The 27,907-nt window shown below is 37.9% G+C and overlaps 1 protein-coding gene across 2 annotated transcripts in view; it reads right to left on the bottom strand.

Annotated features, from left to right (window-relative positions):
- Nucleotides 1–21,994, bottom strand: part of TBCA (tubulin folding cofactor A) — a 91,340-nt gene extending 69,346 nt beyond the window's left edge. Inside the window, exon 1 of one of the 2 annotated variants that reach the window (XM_023729487.1) lies at nucleotides 21,835–21,994. In XM_023729487.1, the coding sequence (XP_023585255.1) occupies nucleotides 21,835–21,887 (53 nt within the window). In that variant the 5' untranslated portion in view covers nucleotides 21,888–21,994. The remainder of the gene's footprint in view (nucleotides 1–21,834) is intronic. The other variant, XM_004374475.3, reaches the window with a different exon arrangement.
- Nucleotides 21,995–27,907: the final 5,913 nt, after the last annotated feature.

Below are 27,907 nucleotides of genomic sequence, written 5' to 3'. Positions count from 1 at the left end.
AAGTGATCTGGGTTCTAGCACTGGTGGCCCAGTGGTTAAGAGCTACAGTGAGCTACAGCTGCTAACCAAAAGACTGGCAGTTTCAAATCCACCAGACGCTCCTTGGAAACCCTATGGGGCAGTTCTGCCCCGTCCTACAGGGTTGCTAGGAGTTGGAACTGACTCAACGGCAACAGGCTTTTTTGGTTTTTATAATGTGATCCTGAGGAAACTGCTTAACTTCTCTAGGTCTCAGGTTCATCACTGGTAAAATGAAGGGGTTGGAGCAGATGATCCCTAGGTAAGGTCCAGCTCAAAAAATGGAAAAAAGAAACATGTTCATTTTATTAATCAAGTAAATTAAATTATCAGCATAGAATGATAATTTTTTCTACTTATTTACCAAGGTGATAAATTATATTCTGACTCTAGCCCTGCAAAGCTTAAAGGTTGGATTCTTCAGGTCAATAAATTTAGCACTTTAACTTATCAATTTCCCTTCCCTTTACTAATATATCTTTAGTCTTCAGGTCTCAAAAGTTGCAGTAGAATCTCTTGTTTCTTTGTAATTCGTGATATAATTCATCCCAGTCTGGTGTTTCATCAATTTAACAGTTCTAATTGCCTTATTATCTGCTCTGGTGCAGTAGTAAAGCCTCTGAACATTTCATTTACCTTACCAACAAGAAAACCCCATACATCTCAGCCTTAAGGATATTACCTCTACCTCTTGGATGAGCAGAGGCATGAAGAACTTAAGCTCTCTGGAAAGTCAATATAATCTATCACTATTTAACTGTCAATGTTTATGCCTGTCTCAACTCACATTTAATGGGGCTTTTTATTGCTATTTTCCACTATGAAACTCTGATGACACCTAAATGTTACTAATTCCCTTTTAAGTTTAGCATGTATACTGCAGTGTTACTTACTTGGGAGACGCAGTGACATAGAGCAAATGCATGAGCTTTGGAATTGGGCCAACTAACTTGCACGGGTTCAAATCCTAGTTCTGACTTTTGCTATCTATATAGCTTTAAACAAGCTATTGCCTCTCTAAGTCTCACCTGCCTCGTGAAAAATAGGAAGACTAACTACCATACAACGTCATAGGGAATAAAAAGCATAGTTCCTGATCCAATGCTGCATATATATGTATTCAGAACTGTTAGTCATCTCCTCTCCCCACCTACTGGCTCCCATTTGGCTGTAACTGTTCTTGCTTGTTGAGCTGGCTAGTTTAAAAATAGATCCAAGTCATCAGCTATTTCTATAGGAGTGAGCTGGAATTGACTCGATGGCAACCAGTTTCTGGTTTCCAAACTGCAGGTTGTAACCCATTAGTCAGGGGTGTAATCCATGACTCATCGTATCAGTTTAGTGGGAGGTGATCAGCACTATTTTAACAGAATAGCATAGAACTGAATCGACAGTATCAGAGTAAAAATAAAGAATGTTTCACTAAATTTTTGTTTGTATTTTATATATGTATATAGATTAGTATACTGTATCATGGTATAAAATGAAATATATTTCTTACTTTGAGTCAGGTTGAATAAGTTTGAAATACAATGCTCTATAGAGAAGGACAGTCATCTTTGGCTGCATCACTCTTCCTCCCTCCACAAACACACACCAGGGAAATGAACTACTGAACATTTAAAAATCAACATTTCAAAGTCAAGAGACCCACCATCACTGTTTTTCCACAGAAACAGTTAAATATGAGCTTGAGGTTACCTGCAGTGTTAACAAGACCAACAAGCAGAAATAAACTTTGATTCTTCCCATGGAAATAAATATTTTTATTAACTATTCATCAGGTTCTTATCTCACATTTCCCTCCTTTGAACCATATTAGCAAGTAAAAGGCTTCCTGGAGGCCTTAAAAGGAGCCCTGGTGGCACAGTGGTTAAGCGCTCAGCTGCCAACCAAAAGGTCAGCGGTTCGAACCCACTAGCTGCTTTGAAGGAGAAAGATGTGGCAGTCTGCTTCCATAAAGATTACAGCCTTGGAAACCCTACGGGGCAGTTCTACTCTGTCCTATAGGATTGCTCTTTTGAGGAGATTGTTTATTTTGTCTTCCAAAGCAAAGCCCAATAAAATGGGGGTGAGGGCCTATTAGGGAGGGCTTTCCTAAGATAGTGAGGTCAAAATTAAGATTTGATGGATGAACAGAAATTAGGAGGGCAAAGAAGAGCGAAGGGTATTGCACAAACAGCAAGCAGGGAAGCAGCATTCTAGTTACTAATAAAAGCATGTAAAATTCTAAAGCAACATGGAAAGTTGGCTTGAAATTTTAAGTAAGGCTGGTTCACTGAGTGTGGAGGAGGAGAGCTGCAAGAGAGAAAGCTGAACAAGTGAGCAGGGGCAAGATTATAATCTTATAAAGTCATATTAAAGGATATGGATTTTTCCTAAGTGTATTTGACAGTCAAATCAGGTGAGTGACATATCATATTTACCTTTTGAAAAGATCACTATGGCTGCAATATGGAGAATGTAATAGAGAAGCCAGGCAGACAAGGGGGGTATGGCAACAACCCTGATGGTGGCCTAGACAAGAGTGCTAGCTGTGGGAATTGAAAGATTGCATCTTCCCCACTCCTATGCCATCTTCCATAAATATGCTAATCAGTAGTAAGAAAATTCTTAACTAGGCTGAAATCTGGAATAGCCTAAGATTCTTAAAGATTTGATATAAGGATTAAGGTGTTTTATCACACCATTAGACTAGAAATGCTGATTAGGAGAAATAAACATCAATGTCAAAAGTTATTGCCTTACTAAAGGAGAGCATGGACTAAAAGACCTAAATCCTGGATTACAGAACCTACTTTGCCACTTTATATCTGTGTGCTCTTTTGAAAGTCATTAAATCTGTTTGCTAGGTCTACGGAGAAGCAGATACCAAGATGGGATTAAACTTGCAAGGATTTTATTAGGGCAAATACTCATAAGAGACAAAATAGGGAGGGAGCCAGAGAAGGCTATGAGAGTCATCAGACCATGATGCAAGTCTGACCCTGAGTAAAGGAAAGAGGGAGGAAAGGTTAGGAGAACACATCCTGGACCATTATTTAGTCTAAGAAAGTCTAGGCTGCTGGGAGTCCTCAAGCCAAAGTCAGATGTCAGAAAAATTCAATCTCTCCCAGGAGAAGGCCTGCCTTAATATCCCTGCTGTGCTCAGTCACTAACTGGCAGCAGCTCATGGGAAGCAAGGACTTGGGTAAATGCAGTAATGGATTTCACAGCTCAGCAGTTGGGGCTCTTGGTTAACTACACTCCCTGTATATGGAGGTCTTCAAGGTCCAGGCTCTCTGTGTATGGAGGTCTTCAAGGCCCATTCTCCTGGCTACTACAACCTCTTCTGAGAGTTTTCACACCTATAAATTTCCTACTTTTGTCCCTCATACTTCACAAGTAGTAGGCACTGGGGATAAAATAGTGAACATGAGAGACATGGTCTCTGCCTCAAATAACTGAACACTCTTTGAAAGATACAGAGAAGCAAAATGGCAATTAAATACTGTGTGGATCATTCAGATTGTGTCACTAGCCTACAAACTCTGATGGCTCCCTATTAAGTTTAGAAAAAAAATACATACTTCTTAGTATGGCATACACAACTGATTCTTAATTTGTCAGCCTCATATCCTACCAACTCCCTGGCCACTGCAGACCCTAAGTACTCCAGTCATTACAAACATTTTATTGACCCCTAAATGTAACATACTGATTCACACCTCTTACGTTTTCACATATAGGGTTCTATCTAGAATGTGACTTCTATTTGGCCTCAAGATCCCGAGATCAAGATGATGATGACCTGTGATGAGCCTTGCCTAATCCTAGTGGTTCTCAACCAGGGGCAATTTTGCCACCAGGGGGTATTTGGGTGCTATGGGTCAGAACCGACTCCTCAGCAATGGGTTTGTTTTTTTTGACCGGAGACAATTTTGGTTGTCACAACTGCGGGCAAATCTCTCACACTCAATTTCACTGTCTTTAAAACACAGAGAACTGCAACTACTACTTCACATCAGTATTGAGAGGGTTAAAAGACATACACACAAAGTGCTTGGCTAATGTATGGCACACAGGGAAAGCTCTAAAAACATCAACTAATACTGCTATTCTCACGCCTTTTTATGTTGTCAAAATAGGCAAAAGGAAACTAAAGCTAGGGGCAAGGGGGTGAGTAGAGAAATTTTTGAAATAGAAAGCATTAGTATTCTGCAAATCAATTATAAAAGTGATATATGACTTTCTCTTTTCAGCATTTTTCTCATCACTCACTGGTTTCAAAGAAGTACTTACTATTTATTTGTAATTCAGAAGTTTAGTGGTCACCTCTCCTTCAATGGTAGTAAATGCCTGCATATGAAGGGTGAACAGCTTTTTGTTCATTTGATTTCCAACAGGGAATTTCAACCTTTAGAGACATCTCAAACTTGCCAATCAAGATTTATTTTACTGTTTTCTGCTAAATGAATTTAATTTAGGTCACAAACTTAGTTTAAGTATAATAACTGTATCCTAAATGGAGTATCATGTTTCAAAATTTTATCCATGAATTGTACAAGTAAAAATGGTTGAAACAGCAAATGTTTTGTTATGTATATTCTACTGCAATTAAAAATAAAACTCCACCAGATAAAGAAGTCACTAGTCTAAATTTTCACAACGAGTATAAACCTGAACATCTAATATTAAGGAATGTTAAGATAGCCAATATCATGTGTCAGAATATATCGTGTGTTAATAACACATTAAGAATACTAAAAGAATATGGAAAAATTAATTTACCTTATTTTAAAGGGAATATCAATCTCAATCAAAAAGACCAGTCACAGCAAACAAAAAAAAAAGTAATGCTCTTCCTACCTCTCAAATTAATTACTACCCTTCAGTAATAAACTCAACTCCCATGCCTAAATCTGCCTTCCAGATGTTAACTTGGTAATCATAATAACAAATCCACAAACATTATAAGACAATCGCTCACAAATATTTTGCTTCATTTTTTTTCTTGGTTTTGAATGGGAACAAGAAACAATAGAAATGCACTTTGTATTATTCATTTGTTGTAGTCACTAAAAATGTACCATCTAGACCAGAGGTAGTTCCTATGCTTATGCTTCTACTTGAAAGAATTGTCAAAGCCCCAATTTTTTTGGTAAAAACTTGATTTATCTAAATCACATACATCATAACATTATTTAGTCCAGTCACGATATTCTTCAACATTTACTTATATCACGCAATCAGCTTCCTCAAGATAAAATTGTTGTAAAAACCAAGTCAAATCTCTTTAGCTTTATACTTGGAATTACTATGAAAATATAAACCATCCAAAAACTATTTACTAATCTCTTTTCTAAAGAAGTGCTATAAAAGCAATGCACATGAACAAAAATTTAAGCTATTATCCTATTTTGTAGGGAATCAGCATTATAGTTTACTTACTACATTTTAAAGGAAATTACACTTTTTAAACCCTCCCTCCTCTACATACATAAACCTGTAGGTAAAACTTTGAAGAATTATATTCATTTCTGGAAAATAATTATGTATAATTTCATAGATATTACTAAAAAAATTGAAAAAAATTCTAGCCTCACATGTAATTTAAAAAAAAATCAAACCTAAGAACCATTACTTTCACTACATATAACATTTTCTTTATCACTGAAAAAGATATCTGAATTTCATCTTCCTATATATAACGTCTACATTTTAAAGTAAAATTTTAGTTACTTCATCAAGATATAGAATTATTTATTACATTACAAACTGTTAAAGAATCTAAACTTTTAGAGAAGTCAGCCTTCTTCAAATGTATTCTGGAAAATCCACTGAGCTATAAAGATCAGATATAGGAAGTGGTTGTAACAGTTCACTAATGTATCAAAAGCTTAGTAAACGAACATAAAAGTGTTAGTCTTTCTTTAAAGGGCTAATGTCTATTAACAGCTTAAAATAGGGCACAGTAGGGGGTTAATATGTTGTTGTCTGAATCACTTTCATCAGTTTAAGTACCTATTAGTCCTTATTAGCAAGGTGCTATTGGTCTTTTGAAGTTTTTCCTGTTTCTTAATAGTCTATTTGGCCAGATAGATACTTTGCCAGTGGTGTTTGAAACATGAAGTTTTAATCTTGTATTTTTGTTCAGATTTTAGACTTCTGTGTTTTAGATTTAGATTTGAAAAATATTTTCTCCTTTTAGGGCTGTATTCTAAAGAAGCTGTTCAGCACGTCGGTATGCCTAATCTGTTTTTATCTTGTAATTTTCAAGAATAAGAAAAGTACTCTCCAAAATTTCTCCAACAGGGAGAAATCAAGATGAATCCTCTCAGAAACCAAACTAATTCACATGCAAGACCTCCTGTAAAGTAGATCAAGGTCATCAAAGCACTAATGCAGAACTGAATGCAAAATGAATATTCACAAAGTAAACCTGGCCTGTTTATTAAACTTAGTTGTCTAGCATAACCAATGGTTATTCTTTGGATATCAAAAACTTATTATTTAAAAATTGAAATTCAAATGATAAAACAGCAAAATAACTTAAGGTCAAAGAGTTTACTGAACCTAATTTCAAGGACCAAGTTTTGAATAAAAACCAAACAAATGTGTAACAATTCAGAACAGAAAAGTCATTCTGAGGAATTCACATTTGTGAAATGACATACTATGTAGTAATGTAGACAGATTCCTGGTTCAGGTACTACCAGTAATTAGCTGGGTAACCCTGAGCAAATTATCTATTTCGTGTGTATGTGTGTAAGAAGGGGAGGGAGTAGAATTTGAAAATATATAAGAATGTCTAAGAGGTACTTTATCAGCTCTACAATTTAAGTGTTTCAAGAGGAAAAGAATTTCTCCTTTTAGGTCTATTTTTAGAAGCAAAATTAATTTAAATAGTTTGGTATACCTGTATGCCTAATCTGTTCTTATCTTGTAATTTTCAACAATGTGTACTTCCCTAAAAAAAATCCAAATATATTCGGCCGTCTCCATTTCTCATACTGTTTTACAGTTTAATTCTTTCTAGACCAAAGGCAGTTAAGCTGCATGTTAACAAAATACTGTATTAAATCATTAGTGGAATTACAAATAGATAGAACTCTTTGGAGGGCAACTTGCCAGTATCTCTCAAGATTTAAAACACATACACCCTTTAAGCTAGCAATTCCACTTGTAGGAATTTATTCTACAGATATACTTGCACATTTGTAAAACTACATACATACAAAGAAATTCACTGCAGCATTTTCAGAAACAACAAAAATACTGGAAACAATATAAAGGCTCAGCAATAGAGGACTGGTTTTAAAAAAATTGTGTATATCCATACAGAAGAATACTTTGCAGCCATTAAAAAGGTATGAGACTGTTATATATGTTCTAATATGGAAATGCAAAAAATGCAATGTGCAAAACAGCACCCAGAGAGTATACTACCATTTATTTTAGAGACACAGATGTAAGTACTTGTGCATGCACAAATATCTCTGGAGGGATACACACAAAAAAATAAGTAATGACAACTGACTCCAGGAGGAGAAAACTAGGTGGCTAGTGGACAGGGGCAGGAAACTTCTGTTTCACTGATTTTCTTTTTGTACCTTTGGAATTTTTGTACCATGTGTACCAGATATTACCTATTTTTAAAAAATGTTCTGAAGTACTTTTAAATATATTAAGTATTAAAAGGAGATGAAGAATAAGACCCTGTTTCTGTCCTGAAAAAATATGAGATGTCAGGGAGAGTTCATTCATTCATTTTATAATATTTACCAAGAGAACTTTTTGTACCAGGCCTCTGGCAATGTGACCCTGCCTGCACAGACCTTACATTCTAGTGGATGTCAGTGAACAATATTATGGTGGCTACCGAACAGTCTAAGGTCCCTGAGTGGCGCAAACAGTTTGTGCTTAACTAGTAACCTAAAGGTTGGCATTTCAAAGTCACACAATGGCACCGCAGAACAAAGCCCTGGCAATCTAATTCTAAATCAAAACAACTCTATGGAGCAGTTCTACTCTGTAACAGGTGAAGTCGTCATGAGTTGGAATCAACTCAATGGCAATGGGTTTTGTTTGTTTGTTTGTTTAACTGAGAGTCTACTCCAAATAAAGCAGTATCAGAGAGAAGACTTCTGACAATCTCAATTTTCACATCACAAGTCGGAACTGACTTGATGGCAACTGGTTTGGTTTTTATCCAGAAGTAATTGAGAAAACAATATGCATTCTGCTAACATAGATCTAAACAAAAAAAAAAAAAAAAAAACACCCATTGCTGTTGAGCCAATTCCGACTCTTAGCAACCCTATAGGACAGAACAGAACTGCCCCACAGTGTTTCCAAGAAGCACCTGGTGGATTAGAACTGCTGACCTTTTGGTTAGCAGCCGAACTCTTAACCACCACCAGGGTTTCCGACATAGATTAACAGTAGCAAAAGGAGCAGTAACAGACATAAGTAGGAGGTATCAGAAGCAGGAATAGTAAGAGGCACATTAATGGATGACAGTAGCACATCAAAGAGACAAAAAATTTAAGGTAAACATGAAACCAGGTTACCACAGTATATTTCAAGCATTATTCAAAATTTAAGGAACCTAGTTAAACTGCAAAGATGTTTATTATAATCAGACTTTTAAAGCTATCAGCAGGAATTTTTTCTATAAGAAAAATGTTATACTTGGTGTTAAGCTTCATAAGCTTGAACACAAAAGCCTTTTAACCCTATTTATCATATTTCAGTGTGCATGAATTACCGTTCATGGAATACTAGGTATACCATGTATAACTATGCTTCTAAAGGAAAAAAATTCAGAATTCCAACCTGGATAACAAGAATGTCTTCTAATTTATTGCAGTCCTTGCCATAGAAGTGGGTGAGACTCTTCCCTACCTCTGATACAGAAGATCAGACCTCAATAGGGCACTGCAACACAGGGAAAGGGGGGGTCAAGGCTGACCCTAAGGCAGCAGCAGAACTTACCAAAAAAGGATAGAGGAGGGAAGGAAGAAAATCCCTAACCAGTTCAGTAAAACAAAACACAACTTAAATTACACATATTGCTGTTGTTAGCTGCTGTCAAGTTGCCCCGACTCATGGCAACCTCATGCACAACAGGATCAGACTATTGTAATCCACAGGGTTTTCACTGGTTGATTTTTGGAAGAAGATCACCAGGCCTTTCTTCCTAGTCTGTCGTCTTAGTCTGGAAGCTCCGCTGAAACCTGTTCAGCATCACAGCCACATGCAAGCCTCTACTGACAGACTGGTAGTAGCTGTGCTTGAGGTATACTGACTGGGAATAGAACCTGGGCCTCCTACATGGAAGGTGAGAACTTTATCACTGAACCACTACTGCCCTCCACAAGGAAAATGTACTACTGGTGGATCTAGAAACAACCTGAAAGACCTACAGCTCTATTCCCCCTAGCCTATTCTGTATCAACAGGAAAAACCTTATAATATTCACCATCTATTAACTGATCATCAGAAAATTTGTTTCCTGAGTCCCTGGCTTGACAATTAGGCTGGAGGTATACATAAATTAGAGACTAGAGTAGTTATTGTAAGTCTATTACAAGTTACTATAAGTCCATATAATTAGTACTCTGTTATAAGTCACAATTTCAATTCAAGGAAATTTTAACAATATGGGAATTTTTTTGGTTCATGTAATTAAAATTAGGACCTGCTTCAAAGTTATTTGATCCAACAGGTCAACAACATCATCAAGAATAGTTTCTTTTTGTCTCTTCACTCTGCCATCCATAGTACAAGCTTCATCCCAAGGCCGGATGCCCTAGTGCTAAAGGAATGCTGTCAGCCACAACTAGAATTACATGGAAGAAAGTACTTCTGCCTCAGAAATCTAAACAACAGTTCTGAAATTTACCCTGTTTAGATCAGCTTAAATCATACGCCCACCTCAGAATCAATTTCTGTGACCAGGGAAATGGAATCAGATTGGTTTAATCATTCAAGGGCCCACTCCTAAAGCTGGAGGTGGAGTGGTTTCCCTCAAAGAACATGGGCTATGTCTATGTGGGAAAGGAGTCCCTGAGAGCTGCAAACAGTTAACGTACACCCTCCCATCCCCATCTCAGGTAAATCCCCTGGGTTGTCTGAGGCATATACATTATTCTACATGAGGAAAGGAGATGATTAAGTATGTGGTTATGCGGCTGGAGTCACACAACCCCGTTACCTTTGCTCCTTATCTTTGGGGATGCCTGTTTAAAAAGGTAATTAAATTATTTCCAAAAAGAAAACAAAACAATATTATTAGAGTCAAATTACTGTCTACCAAGCATTGGAAAGGATGTAGAGTAATAAAAAGAACTCATACAATGCGGGCGGCACAATCTCTTTGGAAAATAGTTTGACATTACCTTATAAAGTGGAACATTCACATACCTTATGACCCAACAATTCCATTCTTGGGTATCTACCCAAGAGAAACTCTCGTACATCATTACCAATAAAGTTTGAGAATTACTGTTTTAGTGCAGCAGTTCTCAAACTCTTTGGTCTCAAAACACCTTTATACTCTTAAAAATATCTGAGGATCTCCAAGGAGCTTCTGTTTATATGAATTATATTTATTAATATTCACTGCATTTGAAATTAAAACTGAGAAAATTTTACAATATTCAAATTATATTTATTCTCCAAAACAAAACTTAGTGAGAAGAATGGCACTGTTTCACATTTTTGCAAATATTTTAACTGTCTGGATTAATAGAAGCTACTGGATTCTCACACCTGCTTCTGCATTCAATCGGAATTTGGACTTCCAGCTTCCTAAACTGAGAAAATAAATTTGTTTGTTAAAGCCACCCATTTGTGGTACTTCTGTTATAGCAGCACTATATAACTAAGACACCCTCCTACTCTATCACTTGGTTGCTGTTCCTCAAACAAGTCAAGCTTGTCCTGTCTTTCAAGTCTTTATTTGCTGTTCCCTGTAACTAAAGGCTCCTCTTTCATATATTCCACGGTTGATCTTGGCTATACTGGGTCATCCTGAAGGCTATACACCTCCATATATCTGTAATCCATTCATGACCCACTCTTTGGAAAATTCTGCCTTACCTTAACTCATACATGTGTGTACTAGGAGCCACTTATCACAATGTACAATGTAGCACCATTTGTAAAAGTGAAAAACTAGCAGGGGGAGGGGGGAAGGAGGGAGAACACTAAGTATCCAATCACAGATGCATGAGAAAACAAACTAGTACACTCATACAAGAAAATGATTTTTCAACATAAATAAATCTAAAAAACAAAAATATGCACAAAAAGCAAGTTATGGGAAGATTCCTACAGTACGACACTATTTATAATTTTTAAAAATTTTAATTAATTTACACTTTGATAGGTAAATATAATTCAAAATTATATTTCTTCCCATCCCTGTCCTCCAGTTATATAGCTTTTCTCCCAAGAGACAATCAATATGACCAGTTTCCTGTGTATCCTTCCTGAAATAATTTATGTTATATAAATTTGTTAAATGTACTGAAAAATGCTGTGATATGGTTTATGCATACCAAAACCAAACCTGTTGCCATCAAGTTGATTCTGACTCATAGTGACCCTAAATCTATACATATAAATGAGAAGTTTAAAAACATGCATAGAAATGATAAAAACCAAATTCAGAATAATGCTTACTTCTGGGGAAGAGGGAGAGAAATGTACTCAGGACATTCAGGGGGCTTATCTGTAATGTTTCATATCAGGTTTATTACGTTCTCACTAGATTTTTTTAATACCTGAATTATTTCTTCTCCTTCTTTATAAAAGAAAACAGATAAAGAGATCAGATATGAAAGGATAATTAGTTGAGTTTCAGAATTACTGTGTTTAAAACCAGAGGTTACTAAAATAAGGGCATTCAGTCAATACTTTAAAATAAGTCTAAAGCTTAGAGAAAGGTGATGATTAAAAATTCACATAAAGTCAATACTGAGGAAAAAGAAAAGAAAAAAAATTCACATAAAGTGATACTTGAAGATCTATGAATAAATGTTCATAAACATATACACTGCATAACCTAACAGAATATAAATTCCTTAAGGACTGCAACCAAAACTTTTCTATTTTAAGTTTCCCTGCAATACCACCTATTGCCCATAATGAGATTCCAACTTACCTACACGCCTACTATTTCTTAGGTTTCAAAAAAAAACCAGAAATGTGATTAAATAGACTCTCACATTCTGGTTGTACAAACGGTTAATGTACTTGGCTGCTAACTGAAAGGTTGGAAGTTCAAGTCTACCCAGAGGTGCCTCAGAAGAAAAGCTTGGCGATCTACTTCTGAAAAATCAGCTATTGAAAACCTTACACAGCACAGCTCTGCTTTGACACTCATGGAGTCACCATGAGAATCAACTCCATGGCAAATGTTATTTTTTTTTTAAATTTATTTACTTAAGTAACTTAACAATAGCCTGTTAAATACACACACACACCTCTGTTCAACTAGAATCAAAGAGAGACCATGTTCTGGTTAATTCTAGGTAAACTATAAAATCTTTTTTGATCTAACTTTGCTGTTGCTGCTGTTGTTGCCGTATGCCCTCGAGTCAATTCAGACTCATAGCAACCCTATATGACACTGTAGAACTGCCCCATAAGGATTCCTAGGCTGAAATCTTTACAGGAGCAGATCGCCAATCTTTTCTCCTGTGGAGCCAGTGGTGGGTTCAAACTTTTCAGTTAGCAGTTGAGCACTTAACCATTGTGACACTTTCTGCAATAGAGTAGTCCCCTTCCGAGTTAAAAAAAAAAATGCTATAAAGTTTTTAGCATTTTAAAAAACAAACCCTTGCTATAAATGTGTTTTCTTAGCTTTTATTTCTCTAGTAAAAATATTAACCTAAAAAAAGTCTCCATTTCAGGATTGTGATTACATACAGCTGTTTTGTTTCTCTTTTGAAATTTAACTAGAATATTCATAACCTCTTCCCATTTCTAAGTCTTTCACTTTTAGTTATAAAGGTAACTTCTATTTCTAGACTCTTGAGCTGTTCAGAACCCCACATATAATTGACCTCTTTTCTAGTTTCCTTCATTCCTTGACTCATTTGACAAACAGGTGTCAAATGCCTATTTTGTGAAAAGCACAGTGTTAGATACCACCCCTCTGGTCCCTGCAAAGATGAGAACTGCTTGGCCTTGAGAAAATTTTTGTACACCTTAATATAATGCAGAAGTCCTTAGAACTTAACATTCTAGGGTCTGGAGATCAAAATTACAATACCATACTAGCAACTTAAATCCAAATATACTTCAGTAGATGTATAGGTCTTCATGGAGTATAGATGTATTTCAGACAATGAATGCCATATTAGAAACATGTCATATAATGTTCAAAAGCCACAGTTATTTAGTGAAAAAGTAAATAGATGCTACTTACTCCAGTAACCTCTACAAACAAATAAACTCTAAGTTACAGCACATATTTATATATAAATTAAACTCCATAAGATATTTCTTTAGCACAGGTGAAAGGATTTCAACAACAAATAGGGAACTCAGTTAAAAATAAAACATTAAGGAGAGTTTAGAAGTAATTATAATCTAGCATTAGAATTGTAGGAATGTCTTCTGGTAATTGCAGTGAATCATTTATACATTTTGGAATAAGGCTTCTCCAAAACTCACTTGACTACTCTTCCCTACAATAAACTTAATGGAAGTGTAATAAAAAAGTGAAACTTGCCATGGTACATTGTGTTAATGATATTGATATAGTATTTTTTTAAAAACTGTTAAAAAGACAAGGTCATTGATATAAACAGAGAAGATACTTTGCTGGGATTTAGGGATGGGGAATCACTACCTCAGCAGTTTATAGAAAGATGGCCATTACAAAGTCCTAGAGATTACTCAAAAACACAAGTTTCATACTCTTCCCTTCTCCCTCCACAGCCAATCAGTGTACATGACAAACAAGTAACAAGCAAGCTTTTATCCTAATTTAAAAGAAAGCAAGTTCCAGGGTCTTTCTTGGGTCAGCAATCATTCATCCTTATGTCTTCACTCACACTGTTTATAACTCTACAGAAAAAGAATAATGATGATGCTGTAACTTAGTTCATAAAGATAATGTTCTGCATCCTAGTTTGGTGAGTACTGTGTAGAGTCTTAAAAGATTCCAAGTGGCTATCTAAGATACAACTATTGATCTCTTCCCATCTGAAACAAAGGAGAGTGAAGGAAACCAAAGACTTAAGGAACAAATTAGTCCACAAGACTAATGTCTGATGTGAACCAGAGCTTCTTCCAGCCTAAGACCAGAAGAACTAGACGGTGCCCAGCTACTACTACTGACCATTCTGACTGGGGACACAGTAAAAGTTCCCAGTTAGAGTGGGAGAGAAATGTAGAACAAAACTTAAATTTATGAAAAAGACCAGACTTACTGGACTGATAGACTAGAGGAACCGCTGAGACTACCACCCTGAGATACCCTTTTAACCTGGAACTGAAGTCACTCTGGGAGGTCGCCGTTCAGCCACATAATAGATTGGCCTATAAAATAAACAATAACACCCATAAGGAATGTGTTCCTTTAAACAATAAACTATATAAGGCCAAAAGGTCAACATTTACCCAAAAGCAAAGATGAGAAGGCAAGGAGAGGCAGGGAAACTGGATGGATGAAACGGGTAAAGGCAGGGTGGAAATGGTGAGAGTGCTGACACATTGCAGGGACTATAACCAATGTTACAGAACAATTTGTGTATGAGTCACTGAATGGGAATCTAATTTGCTGTGTAAACTTTCACCTAAAACACAATAAAATATTTTTTAGAAAAAGATGAATGATGATGCTAATGATAACACTGACAGTAAAACCCACTGCCATCCAATCGATTCCGACTCACAGCGACCCAGTAGGACAGAGCAGAACTGCCCCATAAGATTTCCAAGGCTATAAATATTTACTTAAGTAGACTGCCACATCTTTCTCCCAAGCAGTGGCTGGTGGGTTCAAACCATCTACCTTTTGGTTAGGAGCCAAGCACTTTAACCACTGTGCCACCAGGGCTCCAACTAACAATGACAATGGTTAACATATAATGAACATTTACTACATATCAGGCATTTGGGCTGTTTTACATAATTACCAAAAATTATCCTAACAACAATACGAGTAAAGTACTATCATTAACCTCATTTTCCAAGTTAAGAAAACTGAAGCTTTTAAAGGTTAAGTAATTTGCCAGGTCACACACACAGTGAGGAGAACATGGAGCCTAGGATTTCATTTGTCTAATTGCAAGAATAAATAATAACTATAGAAACTATTATTTTGTAATATAGTAATTGATTCAATAGCTCCCAACTGCCTATTAGATCAAGTTCAAAATCCTTATAGAGGAAGGTTTCATTCATTTGCTCACAAGAAAGACATTTGTTGAGTATTCATTATGTGCCAACACCATATCAGGTGATTCAAAGACAACAGGATGCAGGTTCTGAGAGAGTGAGGCTGCTAAGAAAGTGATCTCTGGATCAGTCAGATCTCTGACAAGTTATTTTAAAAATCGTGCTCTATCTGGGCACATAACAACAGCATCACAATGGGACATTATTATGTTGTTCTGTAAATGTACTATTGGAAATGAATACTGGACTAGATAGATCACATATCTAACTACCTACATTCTAAGGGATCTGGACTGCCATATTAACAGAAGTTTCCAACCTTGCTTACTATAGATTTTCAAAATTTCCTACTAAACAAAAAAATGTGATGAAAACACACACACAAGCACACACATACAAAGGGCAGAGATCTTTCATTTTCACATTCAACTCACAGAATAACATAGCTCGTGTTGGGAAAAGCGTGGTCATGAGTGGCCTTAGCTTTCTCCCTTTCCAGCTTGGAAAGACATCTGGTTGCCAGCTGCGTAGCTCCAAGTAGTTGGCAGAAGGTGATGAAGAGATGACCACCTGCGATCAATTTTGACACTGCCTCTGACCACCATTTTGGAGAACCCAATAAATTACAGAAATTCAAACCCCAAACCAAAACTAAATCCATCGCCATTGAGTCTATTCTGACTATAGCAACCCTAAATGACAGAGGAGAACTGCCCCATAGGGTTTCCAAAGCTGTAAATCTCTACGGAAGCAGACTGCCACATCTTTCTCCCATGGAGCGGCTGGTGGCTTCAAACTGACTATCTTTGAGTTAGCAGCTGAGCACTTAACTACTATGTCATCAGGGCTCCTTTACGAAATTTCCAAAAGAACTGGCTAAATTTCAAGGTAGGAAACCACTCATTCTGGATGAATTTACTTTAACTTAGTCAAAGTGTATGGTGGTGGAAAGAGAAGAAAAGAGAACAAAGCTAGCAAAGCTCACAGGGATAATTTACAAGGCTATGTCCTCACCCTCTCCCAGATACTGCCCACTACACTTCTATCCATCATTACTTTAAATATGGGAAATGTATAAATAGCTAAAGTTAAGAGGGAAAACTTTATGTCTATGTAAGCACATGTGTCATTTGCATTTTTCACTTTTATGCCAGTATAAGATATATTCAACTAATAATGTGGAGATTTTACTTATCTTTCATATTGTTTTTATGCCTGGTGTACGTTGTATATATACCATATACAGTTGTATATCAGAGGTGTAGGCATAAACAAACTTGGGGAGATGCCACAGTTTGGGAAAGGTGCTTGATTTATTTAAAAAAAAAAAAATCAATACAATTTCCGCACAGGTTCATGATGTAAAATTCTATAATCAAGGCTTGTAGATTTGTAATTATGGTATGTCAGCTACATTTAAACAAGAGTGTTAAAAGACTGTTAAAGTTAAACTAACACAATTGCAGTGTGAATTGTCCTAGTCTCATTCTAATCTACTGGTGTCACTTTCATTTAATCAGAGGGAAACTATGGGCCAATGTCAGTGCTATTTCAAATGCCCTAACATTTTTTGTTCACATTAGATTTTTTTTTGTTTGTTTAAATCCTTTGGAACACAGTTCTACTCTGACACACATGGTGTGGGTCGCGGCAACTGGTTACTGGTTCACCTTCCAAGAAATCTCTCGCCCTCCTAACTCCATCTCAGCATGTTTCTGGAGAACCGAACCCACACTAGATTTTAAGCCATTACCAATCTAAAATGGTTACAAGAAGATATATTTAAGAAATTATTTTTAATCAATCAATTCAGTCACCAGGGGGTTTAGTAGGCTTTATTGAAAGTAAGTTGTGTTTAAAGTTATAAAGTAACCTTTTATGTTAAAAGGATGAAAGCATTTTTCTTGCAACATACCTTTCAAAACCAAAGGATATGGGTACATGAATGATACAAGAATTCCTTGAATTTACCACATATCTACTTAAAAACTTGTTTTTAATAAACCTTACTCGGAAACTTACGGTGGACATAAGTCATTCTGCTGAAATACCACATCAACATTTAGGAAATACCAATCCTACAACTTTTTTCTGAAAGAAAAATTATTTTCTAATTACAAAAATTATTTTCTAAATCATGAACAATTTAAAATAATACAGGAAAAAAGCTACTCTGGCAATTATTCATATTTTCAGCAGGCATTTAAATTTTAACTTAAGTAAAGTACAATGTTCAACTCACAGTTGTACCATCAGCAAATAACCTCCAATAAAGCATGGCACACACAAAACAGGGCTATGTGAGCTAGTTACAGAAGAGGTGATCAATTATCTTGGTCTGCCTGAGACTTTTCCCTGTTTTAGCACTGAAGATTCTGTTTCAAGGAAACCCCTCAGTCCCACGCAAACTAAGACCATTAATGCCAACTAGACACCAAAAAATAGGGATTTCACAGTCTGTGCTGGGGAAAAAAGACAATGGAAGGAACATTTGGTAACTCCCTGCTACGGCTGCCAGATTAGATGTGACCCTGAGATGGGTATCAGCAGGTCTATAATCTGCCTGGAACATGGATCCAAATCTTTAAAAAGGGCCTGGCAGGGCCAAACTTACCAACTAGTAACACTTCCAATAAGTCACACGTGAACAAAGGCTTGAAGAAACCTAGTATAATAGCCCATCCAGCCCTTACTGCCCACACCTCTCTAGTTTTACAGCCAGAATTAGTCTTCGTAAAAAATAATCCTGTTGCTGGGAAGGGGATATTTAAGGAGCCCTAGGTAAGAGGCCCAACATCAAGTCGGCCTCATTGCTGTCAGACTCTCACCTTACAAGCCAGTTCTAGTAACTGGACTCTTGCCTTGTTCCTAGTGATCTAACAGCTCTCTTGAAACCATTTCCAGAAATCAGATCCTTTGCTTTGTTACCCTGTGGGATAACAAAGTTTCTAGGACTAGAGCACCGTGAGGCTTTTGTCTATTTTCCAGTAGCCTAAAATACTGCCCTTGAAACTTTAGTTTCCTTTCTAATGTGGACTGCCAACTATCCTTTCTAATGTGGGCTGCTATCCACTAGATTGTCATCACTGTTTTGCCAACCTGCTAAAACAGCCATCTTTCATCACTGATTGAGCTCCTTGATGCCAAATACCACCATCTATTTATTGCCTGTTTCCATAGTCCCCTAACATTCCACCTGCCTGTCCAGATTCCTTCCTAAGACTCACCACAGGGAACTTTTGGATCCCTTGAAATGTGCCAGCAGATCTGATTAGATATTAAACTCTAAGAATCCACTCTCCCTAGCATAGCTTACCCAAATGAACCTTAGGACAGAAACCTAGAATATATTTCTAGTGGCTCTCAATTACTGGAGAGAAAACTAAAGGATATGGGTACATGAATGATGACTTTAAATACCTTCTTCCAAAAAAAGGCCATGACTTCTGAAGAGGAATGAGGCTATGGGAAATGAACACCTGACTAGAAAGAAGGTGCTTGAACAGAAGCTGGTTTTTAGACCATTGCTTTAAGAAACCAATGAACAGAATCCCTTTCACAAAACCAAGAACAAGTCTGAATCATGAAACTAGTCAAGAAGTCTTTGAAACTAAATTTGGAGAAAGGAGAAAAACGTGTATCTTTTAAAACCTTTTTATTATGAAAAATTTTAAACATGAATATAGAGAAGAATATAATGAAGCCCAGACCCAACAATTATGAATATGCTATCATATCTGCCTCATCTATTTTTTTTCTTTTTAAAAATAGGATACTAAGGCAGAAGATGGAAAGAGCCATACTAAAATAATTTTCAGGAGAAAATTACAGAAGAGAAAGTAAGAAACAATCTTTATGGACTTAGATTGTTATATATCAAGGTAAAATATGAGTAATAAACAGCTAAAGCAGGAATTTTAGTTTTTAAAAAAAAAACAAAGCAGAAAAACACACACATCTCATTTTAGTAAATAAGGGGAAGCTATAGAGCTATAGGGTCGCTATGAGTCGGAATCAACTCGACATCAGCAGGTTTGTTTATTTTTTTTTGGTCTACACCAAGATGTCAACAGGAAAACCATGGGAAAAAAATAGTAGATATTTCCATTAATTTATAAGCAGTTTGATATAGTCCAGTAAATTATGAAAGGGTTTCAGAAAAATGATAAATGTACAGAAGTATGAAAAATGTTTTTCTTTAAAGTTTTACAATGCTCTATTATTAAAAATAAACTGAAGACAAAACTTCATTTCCAATGAGTTTACATAAATACTTGAGAATTTTTGGAAGTATAAAAATTTAGTTTATAATTACCTAAATAAGTATGTTTTCTGTAGCATATGTATTGTAAGCACACAACTACTTAAACTGAATAATTTTATAAACTACTATGATCCTTTGACTGAGAAATGTCAAGGTCATGTAAGTAATTAATGGGAAACTATCAAGCATTCTCCTTCACACCCTGGTACTTCTGCCAAATACACTTACTAAAAACGACAGAATCAAAGTAATCCTAGCAAGTGAACAACAGAACTCTGGGGTAAGTGATTAAAAAAAAAAAAAAAACGAACTCATTGCCATTGCGTGATTCCAACTCACAGCCACCCTATAGGACAGAGCAGAACTACCCCATAGAGTTTCCAAGGGGGGCCTCGTGGATTTGAGCTGTCAACCTTCTGGTTAGCAGCCACAGCACTTAACCACTATACCACCAGGGTTTCCGGAGTAAGTGTGGATTATTTACATTTTCCATTACACTTCTCAATTCCTCTCTGATTATCACATTTTAAAAATTTTACTAGAACACTGTAACTTAACGTAGAAAGTTGGAGATCAGAAACCTAGGTTCTTTCCTTGCTCTGCTAGCTAACCTCAGACAAGTTTTTTGTTTTTGTTTCTTTTTTTACTTCATTAAGCCTCAGTTTCCTCATTTGTAAAATGGGGATAAAAACAAATAATTAGCTAACATTTACTGGGCACTCGCTATTTGTCACATCCTGTGTTAAACAGTAGGTGTTTCTTGCTACGACTGCATTAAATAGGTTCTTACTCCATTTTACAAACAGCACAAAGGAATATATTCAAGAACACATAGCTAATAAATGGCAGAATCAAGATTTGAACCCAAGCAGCGTCACTTCAGAGAAATTACTACTCAATACTACCTCGTTGTTGTTAGTTGCCGATGAGTCAGTTCCAACTCATGGCAGACCCTATGTTTGTTATCCTAGAACTGTGTTCCATCGGGTTTTCAGGCTATGTCCTTTCGGAAGTAGACAGCCAGGCCTGTCTCCCAAGGTACGTCTGGGTGGGTTCTCTAACCGCCAACTTTTGGGCTAAGTGCTTAACCATTTGCACCTCCCAGGAACTCCACTATTTCCATACTATCTCCTTACTGCCTAGTAACAAGGGAAGCTTCCAGGAAATACAGGGTGATGCTGTGCTACGACAGGGAAACAATTATCTTAAAAAGTGAATTTATTCTTCTCTTTGCCTTGTCATTCCTCTGGTGAGAGTACCAATAAAGGGAAGAAGGGTGGGCAAACAGGAAGCCAGTAGGCTAGGATTATAGATTTCTACTCCGAAATAACCTGCTTCTTCAGAAGGATGATTATCTTTTCTTGGAATGCTTCATCAAAAGTAGTTTGATCGTTTTGGAACTGAACAATAAAGTTCTAATGAGCACTAATATGTCTAAGCAGTCAGGAATTAGAGTAAATTACAAGGCTGCTCTACCCATGATAGTTATTTAGGCAGTATCCACAGCCTCTGCGGCAAGCTTCGGGGAAGTTTAGGGAGTTAGGCCACAGAAGTTTGATGAGCATGCTGCGAGTTCACACCCCAGTTCTGGAAGGCTGAGAGTCACGCCAGCCATGTTAGATCACAGAGCTCCACCACAGTCTCTTTTTTAATGAGGGTAGGGCTCTCTGCGTTCCCCTCAAACTTTAGAACCTGCTTTCGCGTCCACCTGAGAGCAGGTAATGGATTGTACCCCTCCTGTCCCCAATACGTTCAACAAGGAGACCCCGGGCGCGCGCACACCCGAGGTACAGGCCTAGGGCCCGGCCCACCCTGCCGGTCCCGGGTCTCCTCCGGATCGCAGGCCGCCGCCCCTCCACCTCCCCCACTGCGGGCGCCCGCGGGGCGGGGCTGCCGCCAACCCTCGCCGCTATTCCGTTCCGTTCTCCCAGAGAGAGAGAGAGACAGAGAGGGGAAGGGGCGTGCCCTGGCCCGCGGGCTCCGGCCGTCGTCGCGCCCGGCTCCCACCCTGCTGCGTCCCGGCCGGCGGCAGAGCCCCAGGTGAGGCCCGGCGTCCTTGGCCCGCCTCGGGCCTGCGCTCCGCCTAGCTTCTCAGGCCGCCAAGAGGCGAGGGAGAGGAGGCGATGGCGGCTGTGCTGCTTGCGGCTCCTTACCGCTTCACTACGCCGGTTTTGATCTTGATCTGCCTCACGCGAGGATCGGCCATGGTCCCTGGAGCACCGGAGAAAGAAGGGGCAGAGAGCTGGGTAACCGTGGAGGAACTCAGAGCGGAGGAGGCGGTTGTGTCCCAGTGGCCGCCGCGACCCCGCGCGCATGCGCAGACCCAGGCGCGTCGCTGGCGCCCATGCCACACCCCGGAGCTAGCGGCCGGGACCAGTGAGCGAATCGGCGTACCCTGCCTCGATGCGTGTTTCCTCTCCTCTCCCTCGGAGAGTCCTTCTTTTAGTTTGTACAAAAGTTAACACTTTTCCAGTTCTCCACAGCTTGTGCGTTTGGCGGAAACTTTACTAATTCCCCGGGTAGATTGGATTGGCCATGACATTGCTTTGATTACTTCGTTTATTAGACGAGGTAACTAAAAAATTCGGATTAAGAATATTTTCGGTGTCATTATCTGGTGGCCAATAGGGGCAAAATGATGTATGAGTAATGAAATAAACTACAATCATGCACTCAGTAAAGAAAATTCTTTCTCGTTACCCCAGATCCCTGCAATAAAAATGTTTGTAGGTAATGTGCCTTACAAAGGAAATGACTGTAAGACTTTTTCAAATAATCATCATCTATAATGTATCTTAAGTATTCAATTTACAAAAATGTGTGTGGCACACAAATGCTTGGGCTTCAGGGTCAGACAAACCGCATACATTCAGGGTTCCAGCATTTAACAGAGAAAACTGAGCTGATACGCTATTTAACCTCACTGCTCATATGCTATTTAACCTCACTGCTGAGCCTGTTTCCTCCAGGGCATGGAACCAGTTGTCGGGTTGAACCCCTGCTGAGTATTTGCATTTCTACCCCAAATATAGAAACCCTGGTGGCACAGTGGTTAAGAGTTAAGCTGCTAACCAAAAGGTCAGCAGTTCGAATCCACTAGGCACTCCCTGGAAACTCTATAGGGCAGTTCTTTTCTGTCCTATGGGGTCACTATGACTCGGAATCGACTCCAGGGCAATGGGTTTTACCCCAAATATACTGAATCAGAATCTATATTATCTCACACCAATACTATTCTAACTATTTCAGAGTTTGAGCAATACTCCCGAATTCCTTCTATGAAGCCAGCAAAAGCGTGATACCAAAATGAGGCAAAGACACCACAAAAAAAGAAAATTACAAACCAATATCCTTCATGAATACAGACACAAAAATTCTCTACAAAATTCTGGCCAATAGAATTCAACAGCGTATCAAAAAACAAACAAAAAACTCACGATCAAGTGGGATTCATACAGGTATGCAAACATGGTTCAACAATAGAAAATCAATCAATGTAATCTACCACATAAATAAAAGTATCACATGATTATCTTAATCAATGCAGAAAAGGCATTTGATAAAGTCTAACATCCATTCCTGATAAAAACTTTCAGCAAAATAAGAATAGAAGGGAAATTGCACAACATAATAAAGGGCATCCATACAAAACCAACAGCCAACATTATTCTCAACAGAGAGAGACTGAAAGCATTCCCCTTCAGAACAGGAACCAGGCAAGGATGTCTTTATCACCACTCTTATTCAATATTGTGCGGGAAGTCCTAGCTAGAGCAATAAGGCAAGAAAAAGAAAGGGCATTCTAGTTGGTAAAGAAAAAGTAAAACTATCCCAATTTGCAGATGGTATGATCCTATACATAGAAAACCCCAAAGATTCCAAAAGAAAGCTTCTGGAACTAATAGAAGGATTCAGCAAAGCAGCAGGATACAAGATCAACGTGCAAAAATCAGTTGGATTCCTCTACACGAACAAAGAGAACTTGAAAAAGGAAATCAGGAAAATAATACCATTTGCAATAGCTCCCAAAAGATAAAATACTTAGGAAGAAATCTAACCAGGGACATAAAAGACCTATACAAAGAAAACTGTAAAACACTACTGCAAGAAACCAGAAGAGACCCATATAAGTGGAAAAACATCCCATGCTCATGGATAGGAAGGCTCAACATTGTGAAAATGTCAATATTACCCAAAGTGATCTACAGACATAATGCAATCCTGATCCAAATTCCAAAGCATTCTTTAATAGATAGAAAAATTAATCACCAACTTTATATGAAAGGAAAAAGGCCCCAGATAAGTAAAGCATTGTTGAAGAACAAAGTAGGAGGCCTCACAGTACCTGATGTCAGAACCTACTATAGTCTATTCAGAACCTGCTATGGCAGTCAAAACAGCCTGCTACTCGTATGACAAACACATAGACCAATGGAACAGAATTGAGAGCCCAGACATAAATCCGTCCACCTGTGCTCAGCTGATCTTTGACAAAGGGCCAAAGTCCATTAAATGGGGGAAAAGATAGTGTCTTTAATAAATTGTGCTGGCAAAACTGGATGTCCAGTTGTAAAAAAATGAAACAGGACCCATACCTCACACCATACACAATAACTAATTCAAAATGGATCAAAGACCTAAAAATAAATGCTAAAACTATAAGGATCATGGAAGAAAAAATAGGGACAAGGCTACAGGCCATAATATATGGCATAAATAGAATATCAAACATAACTAAAAATGCACAAACAGCAGAAGAGGAACTAGACAAATGGGAGTTCCTAAAAATAAAACACTTACACTCATCAAAAGACTTCTCCAAAAGAGAACCTACAGACTGGGAGAAAAAAAATTGGCTGTGGCATGCCTGACGAGGGTCTAATCTCTAAAATTTATAGAAAACTTCAACACCTCAACAATAAAAAGATAAACAATCCAATTAAAAAATGGGTAAAGGATATGAACAGACACTTCCCAAAGAAGACATTCAGGCAGCTAACAAACGCACCAAGAAATGCTCACAATCATTAGCCATCAGACTGATGCAAATCAAAACTACAATGAGATACCATCTCTCCTTTACTGTCGCTAATTAAAAAAAAAAAAAATGTCGGAGAGGTTGCAGGGAGATTGGAAGTCTTATACACTGCTGGTGGGAATGTAAATTCTTATGATGACTTTGGAAAACAGTATGGTGCTTCCTTAAAAAGCTAGAAATAGAAATACCATACAATCCAGCAATGCCAATCCTAGGTATATACCCTAAAGAAATAAGAGCGTAACATGAATAGACATGCACACCCATGTTCATTGCAGCATTATTCACAGTAGCAAAAAGATGGAAACAACCTAAATGCCCATCGACAGATGAATGAATTAACAAATTCTGGTACATACACACAATGGAATACTACGAAATGATAAAGGATAATGACGAATGACAAATCCGAGAAACATCTCACAATGTGGATGAATTTGGAGGACATTATGCTGAGTGAAATGAGTCAAGCACAGAAGGACAAATATTGTATTGGTGAAGTGAAGGACAATACACAATATGGGGGAAGTCAGCAAAACATGACCAAGGCAAGGGAGGACACTGAGAGGAATGCAAGAACAAAGGGCAACAGCGTTAATTACTATAGTGTAGACAATCCTGCAACAATAGTATTAACAAACACTAACTTATGAATGGATACATAGGTAGATAGGAATGCCAAGAGGTGTGGGAAGGAGTAAGGGAACACACCTACCTGCAGATACAGGTTTGGTGGTGGATATTTCTACATATATAACTGTAGGTGCTGCTTATATATTAATATAGACAACAGAGCACACAAGGGCCACAATCAGAGCAACTTCTTAGACATAACTAAACACCTCATGGGGATGAAGTTCCTAGGCTTGAAGGTAAAGGACAATAGACTTGGAGGACATCTACATCAGTTGGCACAATATAGTTCATAAAGACAAAGTTCTGTATCCTATTTTGATGAGTAGCATCTGGGGTCTTAAAAGCTTACGAGTTGTATCTAAGAAACAAGTATTGGTCTCTTACCAACTGGAGCAAAGGAGAGTGAAGAAAACCAAAGACTCAAAAGAGCAATTAGTCCAAAGGACTAATGGATCACATGAACCACAGCTTATGCAACCCTGAGACCAGAAGAACTAGATGGTGCCTGGCTACCACAACCAACCATCACAAGAGAGGGTCCCAGACAGAGCTGGAGAAAAACAGTAGAATGAAAAATCAAACTCACAAAAAAGACCAGACTTACTGGTCTGACAGAGACTAAAGGAACCCCTGAGACTATGGCACTAAGACACTCTTCTGAACTGGAGCTGAAGCCATTCCTAGAGACCACCTTTCAGCCAAACCATAGACAGGCCCATAAAATAAACAATAATGTGCTCCTTAGAACAATCAATTATACAAGATCAAAAGGGCAACATTTGCCCAAAAGCAAAGATGAAAATGCAGGAAGGGGTAGAAAATCAGGGCAAAAAGAAATGGGGACCCTGAAACAGAAATGGGGAGAGAGTGCTGACACATTGTGGGGAATGAAATCAATGTCATAGAACACTTTATGTACAAACTATTGAATGGGAAACAAATTTGCTGTGTAAACTTTTTACCTAATGCACAGTAAAAAATTGAAAGAAGAATCTACATTTTAACAAGATCCTCTGGTGATTCTTATGTACAACTTCCTGGGACTTGTTAAAAATGCAAATTTTCAATAGAGATTTGAACCAGACTGAACCAGTTAGAAGCCCTGGTTTCCTCATCTGCAAAATGGAAATAATGCCCACTCTAAAGAGTACATATGAGGATTAAAGCATCTAGCCCAGTGCCTGACACATAGTAGATAATAAATTTTGACTATTGTTTTGTATTTTTAAAAACATGTCTGTTGCATAAAATGAGGCACACTTACTGTAACCTCTAGCAGCCTCTCCCTGACAGAGTCCTCTAAGGAACAAAGAGCAGAGCCTCCTTTGTTTTTTTATTTCTTGGTAACATCCTTCAAAGACTGTCTTTACCCTTCCCTACTGTGATGGATTGACTTGTGTCCCCCCAAAATATGTGTCAACTTCTCTAGTCCGTGATTCCCAGTATTGTGTGATTATCCACCATTTTGTCATCTGATATGATTTTCCTATGTGTTGTAAATCCTACCTCTCTGATGTTAATGAGGCAGGATTAGAGGCAGTTATGTTAATGAGGCAGGACTCAATCTACAAGATTAGGTGGTATCTTGAGTCAATCTCTTTTGAGATATAAAAAAGAGAAGCGACCCGAGAGATGGGGGACTTCATACCATCAAGAATCAGAGCCAGGGGCACGCATCCTTTGTACCTGGGGTCCCTGCACTGAAAAGCTCCTAGACCAGGGGAAGATTGATGACAAGGACCTTCCCCCAGAGCCAACAGAGAGAGAAAGACTTCCCCTGGAGTTGGTGCCCCGAATTTTGATCTTCTAGCCTCCTAGACTGTGAGAGTGTAAATCTCTCTTTGTGAAAGCCATCCACTTGTGGAATTTCTGTTATAACAGCACTAGATAACTAAGACACCTACTCTTGACTCAAATATAGCAACAATTGTGAGGATGGCATAGGACTAGGCAACATTTCATTCTGTTATACATGAGGTCACTATCCTAACAACAACAACAACAACAATACTTTCCTTACGCATTCTTGCTTTCTCAGCTATTTATGGAATGCCCTCCTACTTTACCAAGACCCTTAGTTTAAATCCAGGAGAAAGTCTACTGTAACTGACCTCTGCCTGTTTAATGCTCCCTGGGTCCTTTGGAATCCCCCTATATTAATTTTTAACTTTGGTAAATCTCTTTTAAAAATTGTTGTTTGGGTCTTTCATGAGGTTGTGTTAACCCTCCCAGTTGGATTATAAGCATCTTTAGAGGCAAGAAACTTGTCTTTCATAAGCCTTCCTCCCCTAACCTCCACCTGTGTTCTGCGCACAGTGAGTGCTAAATTCATAAATATTGTTATCCAGCTGACTGACACACTGAAATACAATTTCAAGTAACTGCAGCAGTGCTATGAAATACTGAGGGGAAAAGCCCAGTAGACTCACCAAAGCAAAATGCTACAATTAGAACTCTGGTAGGTCACTAATGTAAAGTTACTGGGCAGCACCAAAATGCAAAAAAGCAACAGCAGCTACAACCACAAAACAAAAGATGGTGCAGCTAGGCCT

The sequence above is a fragment of the Trichechus manatus genome, unplaced genomic scaffold, assembly GCF_000243295.1.
Source record: "Trichechus manatus latirostris isolate Lorelei unplaced genomic scaffold, TriManLat1.0 scaffold00029, whole genome shotgun sequence".
Lineage (NCBI taxonomy): Eukaryota > Metazoa > Chordata > Mammalia > Sirenia > Trichechidae > Trichechus > Trichechus manatus.
This window is presented reverse-complemented; position numbering and strand designations above follow the sequence as displayed.